The 24,801-nt window shown below is 35.7% G+C and overlaps 1 protein-coding gene across 1 annotated transcript; it reads left to right on the forward strand.

Annotated features, from left to right (window-relative positions):
• The first annotated feature begins 1,048 nt into the window (after positions 1–1,048).
• Positions 1,049–22,167, forward strand: LOC145268843 (uncharacterized). Its single transcript, XM_080124514.1, has 2 exons — positions 1,049–1,120; positions 17,560–22,167. The coding sequence occupies exon 2, from the start codon at positions 17,722–17,724 to the stop codon at positions 20,494–20,496; it is 2,775 nt and encodes a 924-aa protein (XP_079980640.1). The 5' UTR covers positions 1,049–1,120; positions 17,560–17,721; the 3' UTR covers positions 20,497–22,167.
• Positions 22,168–24,801: the final 2,634 nt, after the last annotated feature.

The following is a 24,801-nucleotide window of genomic DNA, read 5'->3' on the forward strand; positions in this document are numbered from 1 at the left end:
CGTTACCAAGTCGTGACTTTTAGTGAAACGGCCTTCTATTACATTATCCGTGCACCTTCGGGACAAGATCAAAGTGTAGCATCTGTTCCGACAGATACTGCAAGCTATGACTAGCAAAGACCAGATGTGGGGGCAACCCCACATACCTGACCTTTAACCAGTCCCATTTCCCACCTCTCGGGAGCTGGTCCCCTTTTTCCCTTCCCCCTCCCTTCACTCCTCACATTAAAAATTGGCCTTGTGCCTAATTTGCTCGGTGGGGGAGCAAATAAATACCATCTGTTCTTCAGATGCTGCACTTCTATTTCTTGTTCTCTTTCGGTGGAGGAGAAATCCTTCACGACTGAGACAATTTTTATTTTTGTACCTTTTCTCCACGTTAAAAAACGACCCTGGTGTCTAACTCTGTCCAGTGGGGAGGCATAGTAAATAGGTACATTATCCGTGCACCCATCCTGTGCACGGACATCGCTTACGCTCTTAAGCAACGATGTAAACAATACATAAAAACAAGTATAAAAAAACAAACTTAACAACAAAATAACTATTTTTTTAACACCTAATCTATATTTCTAAAATAATAACGATAAAACATAATTTATCTTTGACAGTACATACCAAAATAATATTTTTCCTGTACTTAAGCAATCACACTAGGACGCCACTTTGCTATTTACAGTAAAAATCGACGAAAATGAATTTTAAAATTATCAAAATGTATGAATAAGTCATGTTTGAAATTTAATACTGAGAACATGTTCATTTGTTAAAAAAAACTAAGCTTATTTCTACTATTATTTTTTATTGTTATTGTTGTTTTTGTTACCAAGTATCAGAATACTTCCGTAAGCGACATTTTTATGTTTGTTTTTTTTTTTTGTTTTGTTTTTTTTTTTCAAAATAAAATAATTTTTTATTTGTTTTTAGCAATTTAGGTTTCATTTTTTATTGTTCAGAGTAAAAATGCAATGTGTGTGTGTGTGTGTGTGTGTGTGTGCAAGCACCATTACTTATTAAGTATGTAAGCGGCAATTATCCATTGTCATGGCAACGATATACACACATTCTTTGTTTCTGTTTTTATTCCATATGATTTGGTCTCCGATTAAAAAAAAAAAAGGTACACGCTTTCCTTTTATTCAACATTTCTTTTGCGAGAGAGAGAGAGAGAGAGAGAGAGAGAGAGAGAGAGAGAGAGAGAGAGAGAGAGAGAGAGAGAGAGAGAGAGAGAGAGAGGGAGAGAGAGAGAGAGAGAAAGAGGTGGGGAGGAGATTTTGTATTTTCTTTATCTCCAATAAAATTACATTTTTATAGGTAAATGACTAGATCGACGGCTTAAACATTTTTTTTTTTCATTCGAATAAAATATAGAGGATTTTATATATATAGTCAGCTAACGTACTTCCTGACATCCGGTATAGTGCTACTGGAAGCGGTGACGCTGCAAATGAGTTCCTTAGCTTTTTCCCTCACGCTTATATATCTCCCCATGCATGTACTTATTTTTTTTGGGGGGGGGGGGTATTACGTTTTTCCAGTCTTCCTTTATTTTTATTTAATAATCATTGAAAAGTTTTTTCAGTCTTATTTTTATTAAAAATTATTGAAATTATTTTTATTTCTATTTTTTAAGAATTATTGAAAACACTTTTTAAAATCTTTTTAAACTATTTAGGGAATGCTATGTATTGGATGCGTTTTTTATAATGTTTGAAATTTTGCTTTTTGTTTTTTGTTTTTTTATAAAGGAATCACCACTTACCAAGACCCGGAGGACACTCGAGGCTAAGGGTTAATGAGTGTACAGTGGTCAATGGGACAATATCGTAGGAATCGTTAGTAGTGAAAATTTGGTAAATAGGATTACTTAAGGGGAACGGCTTATCAAGAACTTGTTTACATTGGACTTGAAGATGACCATATTGTAGTCAGCTGGAAAGCAGGAAAGGGGAACAGAGCTCCACAGGCATGCAGTTATAAGAAATAAGCTTTGTTCATGGAATCTATGTTTAGGTTTAGGCACAGACAAGGAGTGTGGGAAATTATTTATAGTGGTTTCAGCTAGGTGAGTTATTTTCGTGAAAGTCAGAACAGTGGGGACTGTTGAACTGGTATGTGGGTGTGGGTGTGTTGGTGCTTGAATTCTAGCAGAGACGTTTATATGAACAAATTGGTTTATTAATACATATATACATAAGGAAAAGATATACTATAATGTCCAATTTCTACTGTACACTCTTTAACCCTTATCCTTGAGTGGCCTCTTGGCCTTGATAATGTGGTGATGCCTATGTAAAAAAAAAAAAAAATATATATACATATGTTGACTAGTCCACGTCCGAGCGGGAAGTGAGAACCTCGTATATATTCATACACCAGGGGCCATAACTCTTGTACGTATGAAAGTAGTTCTATGATATTACTACATCCCCCTTACCAGATAGTTAAAAAAAAACATTGTTCAAATGTTTATTATATACACCAGTACATATGTTATTTATATCTTTTTGGCCTATGTATTTCACGGCCACATTTTGTGTTATATGTTGATTGTTTTGGTGCTAGTTGGTGTAAGCTATTGTTTGTGTTAGTGTGTTCACTTTGTGATGAGGTGATGTGATCATTGAAATGAACTTGTTTGCGGGTAGATGTTCCAGTCGCCCTTATTTGGACGCTGCTTTGTATTTTGAAGATCCATCTGGGAGTTGAAGGATGTATGATCTGTGTTCTTCACGTTTACTTAAAACTGTTGCTGGTTTCCATTTCGCTGTTTGATTATCTAGCATTCGAACATCTTGTCCAGGGACAAGTGCTGGTAAATCATGAGCTGTTCTGTCATGCTACATTTTCTGCATATCCTGTCTTATGTTCTAGTTGTTCATGGATATGGTCAGGGTTGGGAAATCTGGGATTTGGAATTTTCGCAATTATGTTTGATCCCATAATGCGGTTGTTTAAAATTTCACAGGGCTTGGTAACTTGTGACTGATTGGTGTTGTTCGTAGGCATAGCATTGCTAAATTAGGGTCTCTACCTGCTTGCTTTGCCTTGATTAGTGTTCTTTTAACTGTTTGGATTTGACACTCAACAAAACCATTAGATTCTGGGAAATTTGGGGATGACGATATGTGGTCAAATTGCCATTGTTGGGCAAATTCTCTGAATGCTTCACTGGAATATTGTGGTCCGTTGTCACTAATGACTCTGGTGGGAATACCATGCTAAGAGGAAATCTGTTTCATTGCTGAGATGACCATGTTGCTTGTAGTTAAGCTAGTCATTTTCCTTATAATTGGGAATTTTCTGTAGTAATCAGCAATTATTAGATATTCTTGATCATTAAAGTGAAACAAGTCAGTTCCAACAACTTCTCATGCTCTGCTGGGGATGTCATGTGGTTGTAGAGTTTCCTTTGGTTGTGCTGGAAGATTTTCTTGGCATATTGAACATTTCTTGATCATGTTTTCGATATCAGAATTAATCTTCTTCCAATATACAGCATCCCTGACTTGAAGACGTGTCTTTTCAATACCTTGATGGCTGTAATGAAGCTGGTCTAAAATGATTTTTTGTTGGGTTTTTGGGATAATAATCCTTGACCCCTTCATGATGATACCATCACTGACAGATAGTTCATCTCTGTATGACCAGTATGACCGTATTGTTGGCAGTACTTCCTTTATTGAATCTGGCCATCCTGTTGTTATGATTTCTTGCAGCTGATCAAATACTGGATCAGCCTTTGTTTCCTTTTTTATCTCGTTCAGGCGCTCACTCCTGAATCTCACCAAATCGACTTGCACGTCTGAGTCAATTGTTTCTGTGTTTTCAGTGCTAGGGAGATGGTTCAGAGTATCAGCTAGAGTCATTTCCCGTCCTGGTATGTACTCTATTTGCATCTGATATCCCTGTAACTTGATCAGCATTCGCTGCAGTCTAGGAGGTGCACTAGTCAGTGGCTTCTGTAAAATCATGATGAGTGGCTTATGATCAGTGAGTATCTTAAATTTACAGCCATATAGGTATATGTGAAATCTTTGGACCCCAAACACAATTGCAAGAAGCTCTCTTTCTATGCATGCGTAATGCTTTTCAGTGTCTGTTAGAGACTTTGATGCATTTTTTTGTTTTGCATTAATGCGGCTCCAAATCCTTTTAAACTTGCGTCCATTTGTAGTGTTGGTATTTCAGTTGTGTTAAAATATGTTAACGTAGAATTTTGGCTAATTTCTGTTTTGAGTTTTTCAAAACATTCCTTGTGGTGTTCTTCCCAAGGAAAAGGTGCGTCCTTCTTTAATAGTCCTCTTAAAGTATGTGTCTTGTCAGCAAGGTTAGGAATAAATGGTGACAAGTATGTGATAAAACCTAAGAATTCTTGTAGCTCTTTCTTACACGTTGGGTATGGCATGTTTTTTAGATCTTTGAGCTTTTCTGGATCCGGACTGACACCATTTTCACTATAGATCATCCCAAAGAAGGATATGCTTTTTGATTTGATTTCACATTTTGTAGAATTGAACACGACACCATTATTAGCAGCTACTTGCATGAGCTTTTGTAGAATCTGGTTGTGTTCTTCATCCGTTTTGCTATAGACAACAACATCGTCAGCGATTCCCACTGCACCATCAACTTGTTCAAGTATCTGGTCCATCTTCATTTGCAAAATATCTTGTGATACACTCAATCCAAATGGTAGTCTCTGAAAACAGTACCTACCATAAGGAGATTGGAATGTCGTTAGTGGTTGAGACTCACTATCCAGGTGTATCGACCAATAACCAGCTTTAGTGTCCAGTTTAGAAAATAGCTTGACACCTGCAAAATGGTGTGTTAGCTCTTCCACTGTAGGGAGGCATGATGTGGTCTTTTGAGTGCTATATTCAGGTTTTTTGTGTGAGGAAAATTCAGCTCCTCCCCCCCCCAAAAAAAAAGAACACTGGATTTCTCTTGCACTAACCAAGGACAGAAAAGACGGTGCGTAGTATCAGAACAGATACTATATTTCGCTCTTAGCAACATTCAACAGGTCTAAAGTAAAAGAAAAACTTTCTTTACTAAACTAGTAAAACTTGCCGAAAGATAGGTCAGTACATCAGTTATCTGAAGAGACAATGGATAACCTCTGTAAGAATGCTTGCGCAATGAGTTTAAAAAAGTCAGTTATTAAATTTCTTAGAAATTTTTGATGTTCTTATTGTCTGGATAGTGGTTAGGGTTAGGGTTAGGGTTACTATTTTCGTTGCTATTTAACATAACCCTGAGTTGTTTTAGATGTATGTTAGAAGTTTCATACATTTTTTCGATGCGAATAGCTTCTTCTAATGTTAGGGTATTGTTTTTTCCCAACAACTCCTTTTGGAGTGCTGGCGATAATAAGTTCTATTATGCATTGTTGTTGATCAGATTCGCATAACGAACATTTTTGTGTGAGTCGTCTACATCTATTTACAAAATCATCCAACGATTCATCTTGTTTTTGTCTGTAGGACATTAATTTTAATCGATTCACTCTAAAATTCTCTTTTGGCTCGAGCTGTTCTATGAATCGATTAAATATAAATTCAGGAGAGTTTTTTTTTTCTTCTTCCGATAATGTCCAGGTATTAAATCTTCTAAACCCCTCATGCCCGATTTGCAATAAAATATAACTTATTTGTTGTTCTGTTTTTATTTTATTAATAATAAGATACAGTTGCATTCGTTGTTTGAAAAGTTGGAAGGTTTCGGCCGGGTTTTCTGTTTGCCAGTTCATTGAGGGTATATCGTTTCGAGACATCGTAATATAGACAGTAATAACAAAAAGAGATAGTAGCAGTAGCAACAAGTTTTTTTTTTTTAAATGGCGCCAAAAAATACGAGAAGTTACACGGAGTGTTAAAAGAAAAAAATGAATCCAAATACCTGATAAATACTTGTGTTCTGTGAAAAATGTATTTTTTTTGCTGTTTTTTTTTGTTTTGTTTTTTTTAAAGTAATTTTTCTTTTTAACATCCTCATTGCTGCCACCATGTTGAATTGATAAGTGAGTGTGGGTGTGTTGGTGCTTGAATTATAGCAGAGACGTTTATATGAACAAATTGATTTATTAATACGTATATACATAAGGAAAAGATATACATATGTTGACTAGCCCATGTCCGAGCGGGAAGTGAGAACCTCGTATATATTCATACGCCAGGGACCACAACTTTTGCGCTTATGAAAGTAGTTCTATGATATTATTACATAGTCTGAAGTTCAGCTGAGCACTTGCCATGAGAATAACGATAAAGCAGAGACAGGCTTGCAACGTCTCTTCTGTGATGAAAAGGTTGCAGGGAAGAGAAAAGGGCATCCCCCACTAAGCTACAAAGTCTATTTTGAACTCTGTCAAGGAAGGATAAGCTGCTTCTAGCAGCTCCTGCCCAGATGTAGCAACAGTATGGTGGTTGCCATAGCTTTTAACGACGTTTGAAGAAGGGTCACCATTTCGGTCGGTCCCCTTTTTGGGGCACCTCCGAAATTAGAGAGAGAACAAGAGTGCTGAAAAAGAACGGTTGTGGAAAAGAAAACATTGGGTTATAATTAAGTGCAATGAAACTTTAGGATTGATGATGTTTTATAAAGGTTTCCAAGATATAGGGGTACAAAGGGGATGATACATTTTCTTTGGTAAAAGTCTTTACCCAGGGAAACGAGTCCGTCGCGTGTTGATGCTTCTATCGTTTCCACATGTCTGAGACAGATTTCTTCTTTGTATCTCCCTCCAGGACAGTCCTCTATTCTGATTGGCTGAAACCTCTGGTGACGTTGAGAGAAGAAAGGAAGGGAAAAGTAGAAGAGTAGGGAGAGAGAGAGAAATAAGGGAAGCATATCGTAGCAGCATCATAGTTGTAGTTCACTACATGAGTCCCCCTCCAAATAACGGAGTTAAGTACCCTCCACAGAATTATTAAATATGTATATTGCCGAAATTTGTTTAAAAATAAAAGTACTCATTTTTCTTTTTCCATGTTACTTTCCTACCAGATCTAGACTTATATGTGTCAGCAATTTTATCTTCAACTTTGTCGGTATCATCTGCCTTAATAAGTTTATCATTAGTAGTACCGTCATGTGTCTGTGCCTTCTCAGTTGGTCTAACTTTATTAGTACTAGTTGGTTCTATGTACGGCTTTAATCTATCTATTGATACGTGTGTATGAGTACTGTTGTTCATATTGATCTGATAATGCTTATCTGATCGAGTCAAAACTTTATAAGGACCTGAGTACGGTGCTTCTAATGGTTTCCTAACTCGATCAACTCTGAGCCATACTTTTTCACAGGAAGATAAACCTTTCAGTATAAATGTTTTGGGACTGTCATGGATATATCCTTTTCCGTTGTTGAGTACATCAATTTGGGACATCCATTCACACAAATTATGTATGTACTGGTTATTAACTGGAGTTTCTCCTACTCTCTGCTTGTGTATCAACTGCTGAGGAATCAATATCGGAGCTCCAGTAACAGACATAAAGGGGGAAAATCCTGATTCATTAGGGGTGCTACATATAACTAGCAGAATCACCGGTATCGCTTTCATCCATGATTCTTTTCGAGCCATTATTGCCGCTTTAAGGGTACGGTGTGCTCTTTCGATCATCCCGTTACTTTGAGAGTGATACGAAGTTGTCCTCAATCGGTAAAAACCTACTACCTTGGCTAATTCCTGGAACAATTCGCTCTCAAACTGACTTCCTCTGTCAGTTACCACATGCAGTGGGACTCCAAATCGAGATACCCATGCATTGATAAACGCTTCTGCTACCGACTGTGCTGTTATATCAGTCATAGGCTGTACTTCAATCCAGCGAGTTGCACGATCAATGCAAGTAAGCAAATATTTGTAAGGGCTCGGGTAAGGGTCAGACGCATTTCGCGTTAAGGGCAGGGGTCCAACGATATCGATATGTACCGTCTGGAAACGTGCAGATGGTAACTCAAATTCTTGGACTGCAGACTTTGTGTGTCTGTGAACTTTTGATTGTTGACACACTACACATTCTGCGCAGAATCGTTTAATCGTTTTATCTAAACTAGGCCAAAAGTATCTGGACTTGACCAGTTTTATAGATGCTCCCGTACCAGGATGCGCCAAGCTATGTAAACTGTTGAAAATAGCTTGATGAAGCTCTTTTGGGATAAACGGTCTGGGGTACTTAGTTGAAGTATTGCATAGGACTGAGCCAACTTCGCTTGACACACAGTATTCTTTCAAATTAGTGTATGACTTTATTTCATCATCACCTTTTTGTGCCTGGGCTATTTCAGCCAAGTCGCATGCATCTATCTGCACAGCTAATGCAGGCCGAGACATACAGTCTGCAACTATATTCTCAGCTCCTTTAATGTACTCCACATTAGCAATATATTCAGCAAGCACTGATAAGTGTCGCTGTTGTCTATCTGACTTTGCTGGCGTCTGACTATAAAAGGCTCCACATGATGACATGATCAGTGAATAATGTCACGTGATGACCTTCTATGAGGTGGCGGAAATGTATCACTGAAAAATAAGCTGCTAGTAGCTCTCTGTCAAACGTGGAATACTTGGCTTGGGTTTGAGAAAATTTCTTGAAAAAGAAACCTATAGGTACTGGTTTCTTATCTACCAACTGGTGTAATGCAGCACCAGCGGCGTAAGTGGTATTTTGTAGCTGAAGACTGTGGATGAGCTAATGCCGTAATTTCCGATAATTTGCTTATTATTGTTTTAAAGGTGTTAGTTTCTTCCTCATTAAGCTCGGCCTTTGCTTCAGGATCCAACCTCATCCGTTCGGATACTGGTAAAATTATGGATGCATAATTAGGGACTAATTTGCAGTAAAAACCTGTCATCCCCAGAAATCTACGTAAGCTTTTTGAGTCCTTGGGTATCGGAAAATTTTCGAACTCTTTGATTTTCTTTAAAGTAGGCAACAAGTCTTCTTTGCTCACCTGAAAACCTAAGAAATCTAACTCTGGTACTCCGAATACACACTTATCTAAGGAAATCTTTAAATTGTTATCACTAAGGATCCTAAATACTCTATCTAAATCTTCCTTGTGCTGTTGCTCACTTTCGCTAAAAACTAGTATGTCGTCTAAATATATAAATATGCAATTTAATTTTTAAAATATTTTATCCATAAAACGCTGAAATGTAGCCGCAGCATTCTTTAAACTAAATGGCATGTAATTAAACTCAAACAAACCAAAAGGTGTCACTACTGCTGTCTTAGGCATATCTTCAAGGTGTACCTTAATCTGAAGATATGCTGCAGTTAAATCTATTTTGGAAAAATATTGTTTATTAGCTAACTGTGTGCAGAAGGAATTTATATTTGGTACCGGGTAGCGGTCTGTTTTAGTAATGCTATTTAACGCACGGAAATCACAGCACGCTCGATATGACCCATCCGGCTTCTTCACCAAGTGCAAAAGGGTTGCCCACTCGCTACTGGAAGGCTGGATAATTCCCGTATTTAGTAACTTTTTAAATTCTGCCTGTGCTGCGTTTAACTTAGGACCGGAAAGTTGTCTGGCTTTAGCAAAGCCTGGTAGGTGGCTGCCTGTATCAATCCTGTGATACATCCCACCATAGTCTTTGTTTGTGTCGCTATGTGGTGAAAGCACATTATTATATTTACCTAATGAACCGCCCCCTTAAGTAAACACTCCATCAAATCTCCACACTAACGTAATGTACTTGCAATAACCCTTATCCCTGAGTGGCTTCCGGGCCTTGATAAGTGGTGATCACTGTGTAAAAAAAAAAAAAAAAAAAAAACTATTACTTCGGTAACATAATCTGCTTGGTCTATTTTGTTCATCACTGCAGCATCAGTTCCCGTTACTGCATTGACTGTAATTTCACACTCCGTTACGTTATCACGGATGGATCTATTTTTACAATCCACTATAATGTTAAATTTGTTTAAGAAGTCAAATCCTAACAAAGGGTTAGTCACATCTGCGATCACGAAACTCCATTGAAAAGATCTTCTCAAACGGGGTATCTTAACTTCGAGGTTTGTCTGACTATAGCATTTTATGCTTTCACCGTTAGCGGTAGAGATATGAACAGGAGTTGGCTCCAGAGTAATTCCATTTACTACAGAATGTGGTAAAATGGAAACACTGGCTCCTGTATCTATGATAAAATTGACTTTAGACGCTCCTATTTTAGCAGAAACTTCTAATAACGGCGGCACTACTGAAGCAAATGCAGTCCGCCTTTCTAGTTTTCCGAATCACTAGAGGCAGGAGAGGAAAGGCGCACTATCTCGTTGCTTGCCCCTATTCTATGTGTGACCGTTATCATCTCCTGGAGGTATAATGACGGACGATCAGCTAACGTAGTGGTCTTCATCAAATTCTCCAGGAGTTCAGGTCTGGTCTTTTCATATGCAGACAACACAGACTCCTTTAACTTTGAGATATATTTGTTACCACGTCAGGCGGCAATGTGCTGATAACTGTATAAAACTTAGTATCGTCACTCATAATGTGTCTGAGATGGAATTGAGCTTCTATTATCGAAAACCATCCCTCGACACTCGTGTCCATAAATTGTGGGGGTTTTAAGCTAACCTGTTGTGTGTCCATTATTATTATTACTAATTATTATTATTAATTATTATTATTAATTATTATTATTTCTATGATTATTATTAGTTACTATTATTATTTTTTTATTATTATTATTATTATTATTATTATTATTATTATTATTATTATTATTATTTATTTATTTGTAGCTGCGACTAAAGGAAATGGCTGGAGGGGGTGATAAGCAAGAAGAAAGAAAAGCGAGTACTCACCAGAGGTTAATTTCAGCAGGTGCTTGGAGAAATAGCGTCAACTAAAAAATTTTTTATGCATATATATATATATATATATATATATATATATATATATATATGTATATATATATGTGTGTGTGTGTGTGTGTGTTTGAATATATAGTCAATGTTCTTAAAGAAAAAAAAACTGGGTTCGTCGATGCATACATGTGTTCCAAAATTGGCTTCACACGCGTGCATCTGGAAGGTTCCTTTTTCTGTGTGCGGTTGTGTGTGTGTTTCAGAATGAAATTTGGGATTCTGTATTGATTCTTAAAGTCACTTTTTTGTTGTTGCAGAATAGTTTTTAGACCAGATTTTATTTTAGTCATTTATCTGGTGAGAATCAGGTAAAAAAAGTTTTGTTTTTCTTTTTTTTTTTTACTGCTAATTTTTCTTGTTTTTTTTTTTTTTTACTGCTAATTTTTCTTGTTTTTTTTTTTTTTTTACTGCTAATTTTTCTTGTTTTTTTTTTTTTTTTACTGCTAATTTTTCTTGTTTTTTTTTTTTTTACTGCTAATTTTTCTTGTTTTTTTTTTTTTTTACTGCTAATTTTTCTTGTTTTTTTTTTTTTTACTGCTAATTTTTCTTTTTTTTTTTTTTTTACTGCTAATTTTTCTTGTTTTTTTTTTTTTTTACTGCTAATTTTTCTTGTTTTTTTTTTTTTTTACTGCTAATTTTTCTTGTTTTTTTTTTGCCTTATTTAGCGTAAACCGTTTCACAAAAATACCAAAAAAATATATATTATCGGCATTTCTTGGAAAGCAGATTTATATATACTTTTTTTGTAAGGTTTTGCTGCAGTTTTAAAAAGGCCTTTTCTTTTTCTTTTTTTTTTTTACTCTGTCATGTTCTCATCGTTTTCGTTTTTTTTTGTTTTTTTTTCATCAGAAGGTTGCGTGTATACTATTCGGGATTTTTTTTTAGGCAAAGGATGATCTTTATGATTATTGATTTTTTTTTGTGAATATACATTTTCTGCTTGAATAAAGCATAAACCATTTATTGGATAAAGGAATTTGGAGATTGTGCACACACACACAAATTCCAGGTTAGCAGAGAACAAAGAAAAACGAGGTGGAACGTTGTAAACACATATTGACCTCTGATGAAACAAAGAAAATTCAGGTCGGACTTTATGCACACATGTTGACCTCTGATGGAACAAAGAAAGAGTTTGTCAATAAAAGCAGGTGGTCCGAGAACACAAAAACAGAAACGGAGAGAGGCGTACGTCCTCTCGCTAGTTCATCACCCCAACCTCCACATTTCGCCAACCTTGCTTGACACGTCCTACAACCACTGGCAGGCAAAATAATAAATAAATACAGTTTTGTGATGAAACTGTCTCCGTATTTGGTTGTCAAAACCACTGGAACAAGCCAGGGTGTATGTGTTTATTAGGGGCACGCAGCTTTTTAGTCAACATTGCACTGTAGAGAATCTACTGTTGATTTTATAAATTGTCTGTAAATAATGGCTTCCTTTAAAGTTTAAAATGCAAAAGTCAAGTATCATTGTTCAAGTTTGCTCTAAAGAGAAAATTCATTTCGAACGCGCCCCTATCTTATCAAAGAACATACTATTGATTTTATCAAATTATTTTTACATAATCAATTGAATTAAAGTTAAATGTACAACAGTCAATTATCATGATTCAATTGTGCTCTAAAAAAACACGTCGGGCATTCACCAAATTATGGCGGTTGTCATAGCTTTTAACGACGTTTGAAGAAGGGTCACCATTTCGGTCAGTCCCCTTTTTGGGGCACCTACGACATTAGAGAGAGAACATGAGTGCTGAAAAAGAAGGGTTGTGGAAAAGAAAACATCAGGTTATAATTAAGTGCGACAAGACTTTAGGATTGTTGATGTTTTATAAAGGTTTCCAAGATATAGGGGTACAAAGGGGATGATACATTTCTTTGATAAAAGTCTTTACCCAGGGAAACTGGTCCGTCACGTGTTGATGCTTCTATCATTTCCGCATGTCTGAGAGAGAGATTTCTTCTTTGTATCTCCCTCCAAGACAGTCCTCTATTCCGATTGGCTGAAACGTCTGGTGACGTTGAGAGAAGAAAGGAAGGGAAAAGTAGAAGAGTAGGGAGAAAGAAAGAAATAAGGGAAGCATATCGTAGCAGCATCATAGTTGTAGTTCACTACAATAGTACTCCATCGTTGGACGTACTAGGCTCTTATACAGAATTGCATCAGCAGTGTGATATCTACAGGAGTGTTAGAATGATCTAACTATTTTCCCAGAAGCTCTGGCAACGGATTTGATGTACGTGTTCCATCCCAGATTAAGAGCAAAGATCAGACCTAGAAGTTTATCAAAACATGGAATCTCCCCAAGATGAGAGCCATTCATTTCGATTGATGCAAGACGGAGATCAGAGTGTTGATGATGTAAAGATAGAAGTTTGGTCTTACATGTATTAAAACTAATCAGCCACCTCTTTCCCTATTACACTACGTAATCAAGATCAGAGGAGAGAGAATCAGAGAACTTGGTTGTTTACTGCCTTTGAAGTGTTGCCATAGATGGTAGTGTTGTCAGCATAAATGTCTACAAATGATCTTAGGATGTGATTTGGGAGATCATTGATGTAGATTAGGAAGAGAGTTGGGCCCAGATAAAGATAAAGACAGTAACTCCACTGTTATGGGGCAATAGAAGGTAAATATAAATACAGTGGTGTGGTTAAGTGCAATCCGAAAGCATATATAGGGCAATCTAGGGTCTTCTCTAAAGATGTCCCTACCACATGGGAAGCCATCTCTAATGTAGGCAAATATTCCATGCCCATGTCGATCTTGAGGGTCAGATTTGGATGTTAAATTAGAATATGCTTTAATTATTAACTCATCTAGGGAAATAGTTGGTCCAATGCCAGTTTTGTTTAGGAAGAATAGGTTTGGTATGGTCTCCTGCAATTTGGAAGGTTGAAACGTAGATTCCTGATGTTAGAGAAGGAGACATGGTAGTGGGGTCTACATTGGAAGTTGGAGTTCTAGGTTTAATAGTGTATCTTTTCTGGAGCCTTTCCATGATGGAGTTTTAGGATTTGTAGAATAGGTCGATAGACTTGGTTAGAGCAAGGCAGAGAGAGAAAGTAAGGAAGAAAAAGATCTCCAGCTATGGTATAACTGGAAATATTCTCTTTATCATTAAATCATTTCTCTCTGATAGGCTCATAAGAGTAGTAGTTGATGGACAAAAATCAGAGGCCTTCAGTATTAATGCTAGAGTCCCTCAAGGGTCAATCCTGGGCTCAACTCTCTTCCTGATCTACATCAATGATCTCCCTAAACACATACTTAAATCATTCGTTGACATCTATGCTGATGACACGACCATCTACAGCAACACATCAAAGGCTGTAAATGACAAAGCTCTCTCTGATTCTCTCTCCTCTGATCTCGAACGAGTGGTTCAGTGGGGGAAGACGTGGCTGGTTACCTTTAATGCATCTAAAACCAAACTCCTATCTTTACATCATCAGTGCTCTGATCTCCATCTGGCATCAATTGAAATGGATGGCTCTCGTCTAGGAGAAGCCCCATGTTTTGATAAGCTTCTGGGTTTGACCTTCATTCCTGATTTGAAATGGAACACGTACATCAAGTCTGTTGCCAAGGTCACTGGAAAGATGGTGGGATGCTTCTACCGCTCCAGAAGATATCTCACTACTGATGCAATTCTCTATCTGTATAAAAGCCAAGTACGTCTAAGGATGGAATACTGCTGCCACATCTTGACAGGAGCTGCTAAAAACAGCCTAGCCTGCTTTGACAGAGTACAAAATAGACTTAGTGGGGGATGCCCTTTTCTCTTCCCTGCAACCTCTCTCCCACAGAAGAGACATTGCAAGCCTATCTTTGTTTTATCATTATTTCCATGGCAGGTGCTCGTCTGAACTCCAATTTCTGGTTCCCCCTCGCCAATTTTTTACAAAAAACACCCGTCTAGCTGAATCCACTGTCAAAAACTTTCCCCACTCTTTATCTATGCCTAAATCAAAACGTAGATTCCATGAACAAAACTTCTTTCTTAGAACTGCACGCCTGTTGAACTCTGTTCCATCTGCCTGCTTCCCTCCTGACTACAACTTGGATGTCTTCAAGTCCAACGTAAACAAATTCCTGATGAACCGCCCCCTTAAGTAAACACTTTAAATATCCACACTAATGTACTGGACTTACAATAACCTTTATCCCTGAATGGCTTCCGGGCCTTGATAAGTGGTGACCACCTTGTAAAAAAAAAAAAAGTGAAGAAATATTCTTTTGTAGACCATGATAAGGTAAAGCCGTAACAATTACCCACTAATCGTACATTGAGAAGACTCATCAGAAGCTACTGCATGGTCCAGAATTCATTCACCAAATGACAATACAGCAACTGCAGTACTTTGCATCCGCTGATAGGATGGCCTCCTTACTGGTTAGTCCAAGGTTCAGGTCTCTGACTATCAAGTGGATAACGTCATCCCAGAAAAACGTTTACCTCCAGCACCCTTACTAGTGACATGGTTACAAGGATAGAAATAGAAACAGAAAATTTCCGACATCTCAGTCTACTGCTAATGCAAAAATTCTGCCGACCTAGAATACAGCTTTTTCTTCTTCCTTTGTCAGAAAAATCACTCGTTCTTAATGAGGACTGAGAGACAAATTAGGAGAAGCAAGAGTTACGGGAGCTGTCGATAACACATCCACAATGCATTGTTTACTCTCCATTAAAAAAAATGATAATATTAATAAGTATTGTACTCAATATCCTCGGCCTAACATTTACAGGGAATATGAACTGGAATAGATACATTGAGAGCATTGCCAAGGCTGCTGCAAGGAAGGTTGGCTCCCTCTACCGTGCTAGAAAACTACTTACGCCTGACAGTATCCTATACCTCTATAAGGCAACCATTCGCCCATGTATGGAGTACTGTTGTCACATCTGGGCTGGTGCATCTGCTTCTTGTCTCTCGCTCCTGGACAGGGTTCAAAAGAGAGTCGCCAACCTGATAGGTCCTGAACTGTCATCTAGGCTTCAGCCTCTGTCCCATCGACGAGATGTTGCATCCCTTTGCCTGTTCTACAAATACTTCAATGGTGAATGCTCTGACGAACTGCAAACACTTGTACCTCCCCGACGTAACTACCCCCGACAAACCCGACAAGCTACTAAGTCTCATCCCTTTACAGTAGAGATCCCTAGGTGCAAGAAAGCCTTTTACTCCAATAGTTTCTTCCCCAGAACTGCGGGTCTTTGGAACTCCCTTCCGGGATTCTGCTTTCCCAACTGCAACGATATGCAGAAGTTCAAGTGTAATGTTAACAAACATCTTTCTACTCATCTCCCTTCATAATGGAAAGTTGCACACTGATTACGTTTCTGATCCTCTACTTAGAGCTGTCACGATTTGTCAAACATCTCGCTTTTTCCCCTGACTCCAACTAAATGTTTTTTTCTAACACTTGACAGGGACCTACTTTACGATGTAAAAGTATGTGAAGATATTTTCGTATTCAAACTAAAATTACTAGCTTTGCATTAACTTTGCTTCTCCACCCCCCTCTCTCTCTCTCTCTCTCTCTCTCTCTCTCTCTCTCTTCTTTTCCGGTTAAAATAGACAAAATATTACAGTAAAAATAAATTTGTAAATTTTTACTTGATTTCCACGTTAACAATCATCTTTAAAATGGCGACTTCCATAGGTTTTCGAGTATGCTGTAAACGAATATCACATTTAAATTTGTGCAGCCAAGTACTTATTCCGACATTAAGACTTCTGTTATGCAATATAATCTCCTATGTTTTTACATGGTTGCTATGTTTGTGCACGCAAGAACAAAACCGTGAGAAACAAATCAAACAACATATCAACCAATTGTTCACAATTTCCCCCCACTCTCTATCTGTGCCTAAACCTAAACGTAGATTCCATGAACAAAGCTTCTTTCTTAGAGCTGCACGTCTGTGGAATTGTCTTTGATTTTCCTGCTTTCCAGCTGACTACAATATGATTGTCTTCAAGTCCAATGTAAACAAGTTTTTGATGAGCCGTTACACTTAAGTTAACAAATTCACCGAACTTCCATTACTATCGATTACTACATTGCCATTTTGACTACTGTTCACTCTTTAACACTTATCCTTGAGTGGCCTCTCGGCCTTGATAAGTGGTGACGCCTATGTAAAAAAAAAAAAAATGTCTCTACAAGGAAGTTTTTTTTTTTTCAGATGGAGGCGGTGAGGGGTACCACAAGCATTTTTATTTCTCGCTTTTTTTTTTGCTTTCATTTCTAATGCAATATTTGGGGAGGGGGGGGGGGATGGCGGCCACAACAACCGTTAACCTTCCCACTATGCCCCCCCCCCAATGAATTCACAGCAGTTGACAGTTGGCAAATGGTATCTCTTTCGTATTAATTATTTTTACGAAAATTAAATCTACCAGAATGCATTTCATAATACTCGTGCAGTTTATGGTCGGTGCAATTTTGAAGATAGTATTTTCAAATTAAACTCGCTTTTTTACGGTATCTTATTAAATTTATTTTTTTATGTAGATTAATTTACATAAAATAATTTAATCTACCAGCATGCATTTCATGGTATCCTTTGTTTATTAAATTCTTACGTCAAGGTACAAAAGTCTTGCCATCTACTGAATTTTTTTTTTCCCCCTCTTCTGTCTTTTAGGTTCTTTTGAAATCCGCAGAAAATGGCGATGCTGCGTTTGACCTTGACCTTTTCACAAGACCAGAAACTGAAAACCTCTTTTCGAAGCATCCAAGAGTGAATGACGAGTCACGGCAGCGATTTGTTGAACATAAATAGGCCATAACTCTTCACGCAAAGCTGATGTCCAATGAAAAGGATGGCGTTACTTTATTTGAACGTGAAATAATTGACGACGCCACCCGCAGGGCAAAATCACTTAAAATTCTTCTCCGTCTGAGCACAAAAGAATTTTTGGTTCATAAATCGAAGCAAGAGAATCCGGTGATAAAATGCAAAAATGAAACCATCTGCGGTTGGCAGAAGATCTCTGCTACTTGCACGTATCAGCGGACAACGCTTCTGCCCAAGGTGAAAAACAAGAAACTTGTCCGCAGCCTGCCTCATGGTAGCCAAGCCGATACAACAAAAATGAAATTCCTGTTTTCCAATTCTCTTAAATATATGTTTTCACCCGGTACTTACAACTACAAACCGTTTAACGGCATCTATCGGACAATGAAATTAACCATTTGTCAAATCGACATGTCGTATAACACACCTCAGATGCCTAAGAAACCAAAAGTCTTAGTTCCATTGAATAGGTCAGACATAATTATGAAAAAAATCCGTTTGCCAACGGGAAATAAACAAAAAGCTCTACAGAAAACTACATCCAGCATTGAGAATAGCAATCGGAATTCCAATTTTAGCATACCCGAAAAGTTAGAATTGTATGTGTCTCACAAGTGTTTGCATGTTATATCCAAGAATCCGGATAAGGATGATTCATGTCCAAAAACTGAAGGTTCTGATAAGAAGAAACAGAACCATCAAAGAATTTCTGATGAACTCGAAACGTCTCTGATTTCTGACTCTATGAACCAGCGATCTTTGGATGATGCAAAGGAAGCTATAGGCTCGACCATTTCATTTCTGAAACTCGAAAGTGTCAACAAGAAGCAAGAGAAATTTGACCAAATTCTTGACAAGACCGAAGCACCTACAAGTTTTGACTCCAAGAAAGGTGCGAATAAAAATTCCAACACACTTATTTTATTTCCTAAATGCAAAGCTGTCAATGAGAAATATGAAGACATTGCTGATAAGCTCGAAACATCTAAGGTTACTTTCTCCAAGAAGCCGCAGTCTTCGAAAGGTGCAACTAAAGCCTTGATCAAAGATATTTTATTTCCTAAACTTGAAAATGCCAACAAAAAGAAGCAGAAATTTGTCAAAATTGCTTCTAAGATTGAAATGTCTAGTATTTCAGACTCTAAGAAGTCGCAGTTCTCGGAAAGTACGAGTAAAGCTCCGCACACAGATAATTCATTTTCTGAAACCCAAAATGGTGACAAGAAGAGAGAGAAATACAAAGAAAATAAAACTGAAATGTCTACGATTTCTGACTCCCAGAATCCGCAGTCTTTCGAAGGTTCTGGCAAGGCTTCGGACAAAACTGAAGATGCTGACATGGCGGAAGAGAAACACCAAGGAATTACTGATAAAATGGAAACGTCTACGATCTCTGATACCAAGACAACGCAATCTTTTGGAGATATGAATAAGACTTTCAACAAAGATAATTCGTTTCCAGAATTTGAAAATATCAATGTGACAGAACCGCAACACCAAGGAATGGAAACGTCTACCCAAAATGTTCACATGAAGACAGAGGAATATCAAGAAAATCAAATTAAAACATCTACGATTTCTGGCTCCCAGAATCCACAATTTTTTGAAGGCATTAGCAAGGCTTTGAACAAAGATAATTTGCTTCCAAAAATAGAAAACACTGACATGACAGAACAAAAACACCAAGGATTTGCCGATAAAATAGACACGGCTACGATTTCACACGCCATCAAGCCGCATCAATTCTCAGATGGCACGATGAAAATACTGAACAGGGAAAGTTTATTTCCTAAAATCGAATATGCTTACATCAAGGAACAGGAATACCAGGGAATTATGAATAAAACTAAAACAGCTATGATTAATACATCCATGAACCGGCAATCTCTGGAAAATGCAAATAAAGCTTTGAACACAGATGCTTTAGTTCCTAAAATTGAAGATGCCGACATCAACAAACAGAAATATAAAAAAGTCGATGACATGGAAACGTCTACGATTGTTACATCGATGAAGCCACATTTTTCCGGCGACGCGAGCAAAGAGTTGAATGTACTTATTTTATTTCCTAAGGTTGAAAGTTCCGATGTGACTGTCATGGCTGATAAAACACAATCTTCAGATCATATAAGTAAAGTCATGAATTCGAATATCGTGTTTCCTACAATCTTAAAAGTTGACAGGAAGCGACAGAAATATAAAGAAATTATTAGCAAGATTCACACATGTACGAGTTTTGCACCCCAAAAGCCACAACCTTTAGAAGAAGGTGTAACTAAATCACTGAACAAGGTTAATATATTTCCAAAACTGGAAAGTGTCGGCAAGGGGGACGATCAATATAAAAGAATTTCTGATAAAATTGAAAAATCTACCATTTCCGACTCCAAAAACATGCAATCTTTGGGAGAAGCAAGTAGAGCTACAAAGATGCTCGTTTTATTTCCGAAACTTCAAAGTTCCGTGATTTCTGACACGAAAAGGCCGCTACCTTCGGAAAGCATAAGCAAAGCTCTGAATAAGAATGTTTTTTTTCCTAAAATCAAAAGTGCTGACAGGAGGAAACGGAAATATCAAAGAATTGCAAATACGATCGAAAAGCTTCTGATTTGCAATTCCAAGAAGCCACAGTCTTCAAAAGCTCCAAAGAAGGATATTCCATTTCCTAAGATCGAAAGAAATGACAAGAAATGGAAGCATCCTGGGGTTGTTTATAAATTCGGAAAATTCGCTATTTTAGAGGCCAGGAAGCACCATTTTTGGGAAGACACGTGTAAGCTTTGAGCGAGGATAAAATATTTCTTCCAAAAATCGAAAAAAAAAAAAAAAAAAATGTCAGTTGGAACTGCAGAAGAACAAGAACAGAAGCATCCAAGAATTTCTGAAAAAAATCGAAAAAACTTTACAATTTACAATTAAACAAGCAGCAATCTTCGAAGGTGTAACTAAATTTTTGTATCATCATCATCATCATCAGCAGCAGCAGCATAACCATCATCATCAACATCACAATCATCAACACCATCATCATCAGCAGTAGTATCATCATCATAATCATCATCATCATCTTCATCATCATAATCATCATCACCATCAGCAGCATCACAGTCATCAACACCATCATCATCATCAGTAGTATCATAATCATCATCATCATCATCATCATCATCTTTCATCGTTATTTGTATTATTGTCACCATCTTCATCACCATCAGCAGCAGCAGTAGCAGCAGCATCATAATCATCATTATCATCACCATCATCATCATCATCGTAATCACCGCCATCATCAGCAGCAGTAACATAATAATCATCTTTATAATCATCATCATCATTCTCATCAACATAATCATACTCATCATCACTACCATCATCATCAATATCATCATCATCATCATCATCATCATCATCATCATCATCAGTTAACGGCTCTTTTACATGCTGGCATGTGTTAAACGGCTTTGAAAATTTCTCTACAAACTGACCCTGCTACCTCAACTGTTTAAACCTAAACACTCTTATCTGTTTTTTCATATTTACTGTCTACCATCCATTTTACACGCTGGCACATATTTGGCGACTGTTACAAATTGACTTCCGAGCTAACCTAATTTCTGGCCAGGTCTTTATTTATCCCCCTTTCTCTCAAATTCATGCTTACCACTTCTTCCTATTTAGGAAATTTATAGAAGGTAATACAATGCAGAGGTTTAGCAGATATTCACAAACCAAAGCAAATATGACGATGAATGAGCAATGCAGATTCACCTTTTTATCAATACAATATTGAATTGTGCTTTTACTTGATTCAGTATAATCAGATGAAAGTTTTGTATAATATTTCGGGAAAATGTTCCCTTCTTCAAACATGTGTTTGATTTTAGTTAAAATGTGTATATGGAGGCTGTAATCATATTTTATATACTTTCAATGTTCTCTTACTTGTGTCAGCATGGCCAAAGGGGTTCATATTATATATTGTACGGACTTTTATTTGACCATGTTGACACAAGAACACATTGCAAGTATAAAATATAAAAATATAAAATATAAAAATATAAAAAAAACTATATATTGTGTTAACGCCAAGGTGAATCTATGCCTAACAGGAAGTAACACACTAGTGGCTTAGTAACCGGTATTCTTCCCTTACATAGAAATTGCATTAATAGGTGTTGGGATGTTAGTGGTTGAATAAATGATGCGGAAGACAATGCAACAACAAAATAAATAAGAAATGAGAATTAAAAAAATATTAAAATAAAATAAAATAAAATAAAAAATATTAAAATAAAATAAAATAAAATAAAAAATATTAAAATAAAATAAAATAAAATAAAAAATAAAATAAAAATAAAATAAAAAATAAAAAAAATATTAGAATAAAATAAAATAAAAATATTAAAATAAAATAAAATAAAAATCTTAAAATAAAACAAATAAGAAATAAAATAAATAAGAAATGAGAATTAAAAAATATTAAAATAAAATAAAAAATAAAATAAAAAATATTAAAATAAAATAAAATAGAAAATAGTAAAATAAAATAAAATAAAATAAAAAATATTAAAATAAAATAAAATAAAATAAAAAATAAAATAAAAATAAAATAAAAAATAAAAAAATATTAGAATAAAATAAAATAAAAATATTAAAATAAAATAAAATAAAAATCTTAAAATAAAACAAATAAGAAATAAAATAAATAAGAAATGAGAATTAAAAAATATTAAAATAAAATAAAATAAAAAATAAAATAAAAAATATTAAAATAAAATAAAATAGAAAATAGTAAAATAAAATAAAATAAAAAAAATATTAAGATAAAATAAAATAAAGAATATTAAAATAAAATAAAATAAAAAATATTAAAATAAAATAAAATAAAAAATATTAAAATAAAATAAAATAAAATAAAAAATAGTAAAATAAAAAATAAAATAAAAAAAATATTAAGATAAAATAAAATAAAGAATATTAAAATAAAATAAAATAAAAAATATTAAAATAAAATAAAATAAAAAATATTAAAATAAAATAAATAAGAAATAAAATGAATAAGAAAAATATCTTTGCTCGTGCCAAGACAAGTTGTGCACGAGCATCCGTTTCGCATGTCTGTCACCGACTCTCTTGTAAACCGTTTCTCGTTACCGGAAGTGACGTCATAGATGAAAGTGACATCATGGAATAGTTTGTTATTCCTGGTAATTGGGGTGCGTCCCCAACAATAGGTATACTGGCATCATTTAATTGTATTAGTAGATGGATTGACTGTGAACTTCTTCGGTCACTTGGAAGACCAATGTAGAATTGGGTGTAAATAACAATTCTATTTTTAAACGTGTAGGGATTTATAAAGAATCAGAATCGGTAATTGTATCAGAATCAGAGAAAAATATTGGAATCGTCCCATCACTAGTATTCACTCATATGAAATTCTGTCTGGGTCTCTAAAGGGGAGGTAACACCCCAGTGTTCTTCTCTGTTATTCACCTACATATAAATTGCATCATGTTTGCCACACTGGTTCCCGTCAGATCACCAAAGTTAAGCAACAATGAGCCTGGCCAGTACCAGATGGGTAACCATTTTTAGATACCAGGTGCTGTATGTGCTCTCCACTTATCTTGGTATTGTTTCTAGTCGAGTAGACTTTTTTTTTTTACGTGTTATCCGATGAAAAGGTATAATTAAATATTTGAAGAAATGTGAGGGGTGTACTCACTTTTGTGATACACTGTATATATATATATATATATATATATATACATATATATATATATATATATATATATATATATATATATATATATATATATAAATAAAAATTACAATAAGTTTACCAAGGTAATCAAAATGGTAAACTTAAAATATATTATAAATATTAAAGAGTTAATATTTACAAGTAAAGTAATCTCAGCCAGATATAAAAAGCTCAATAAAACCAAAAAGGAAATAGAGCTTATAATATGAACAAATGATTGATAAAACATGTTAAAAGACATCTTTAAAAAGAGTTAAAAACATATTTAATTTTAAAAAAGGAAGCACAAGATAAGTGGATAGTCCTTAATACGCGGAGTTTCAAAGAAATACTCTCCTTCTCATCATCAGAGGGCAGGAATTAGCAAAATGCAGGATCGGATTTTGCATATAAAAGTATTTAATGAAACTACAAGTAAGTCACAGATCTTACTTGGTTAAAAAAAAGGGTGAGGTAAGGGGAATAGGAGGTAAAAGAAAAATGATAAAAAGATTTCACATGAATGGATAGTCCGGTGAAGGGTAAAAAATCGAAGAATGGTAAAATCCAAAACGGTCGAATTTAAAATTTCCAATCCAATGGGTAAATTCCAAATGGTCCAAAATGATCCAAATGTTTTTTGTTTATATACTTTTAACATTACATTATGTTTTTACTTTCATCAGAATAGCAAGTTGAAAGTTCCTCATCATATAATGTTTTGGGGAAATGTTCCTTTCTTCAGATATGTGTTTGATTTTAGTTCAAACATGTATACAAGGGCTTTTGTAAATGTGAAACGTATTTGACGAAGGGAAATTTTCCTGAAATATCATTGAATACAGAACTTCTATCTGACCATGCTGACACAAGTAAAAACAAAATGTAACATTAAAAGTATATAAAAAATTACATACATATATTGTATTAATAAAAAGTGAATCTATATAGCTCATTCCATCGTTATATATCTTAATTTGCTTCAGCTCGTGTCTATCCGCTACACCTCTGCATTTAGTAGTTACTATACTATATTCCTTTATATACACATTAGACAATGCTTCAAGCAAACTACATTAACCACTTCTTCATATGTTTTTTAGAGAGGAGGGGGGGGCTTCTCTTGCCAACTAATCCTCAACAATTCCTTATCTTCTAAAATCAAAAGTGCCGACGTTAAGAAACTCAAATACCAAGGAATTAACATCTCCTTTACATGCTGGCATGTGGTGAACGGCTTTAGAAATTGCCCTACCATCTGACCCTGCTACCTCAACTGTCCTACATATACTACCGCAAGCACTCTTATACAATCCATCATCATCACCACCACCATCATCATC

This window comes from Euprymna scolopes, chromosome 44 (assembly GCF_053919585.1).
Source record: "Euprymna scolopes isolate OS-2025 chromosome 44, ASM5391958v1, whole genome shotgun sequence".
NCBI classification, from domain to species: Eukaryota; Metazoa; Mollusca; class Cephalopoda; order Sepiida; family Sepiolidae; genus Euprymna; species Euprymna scolopes.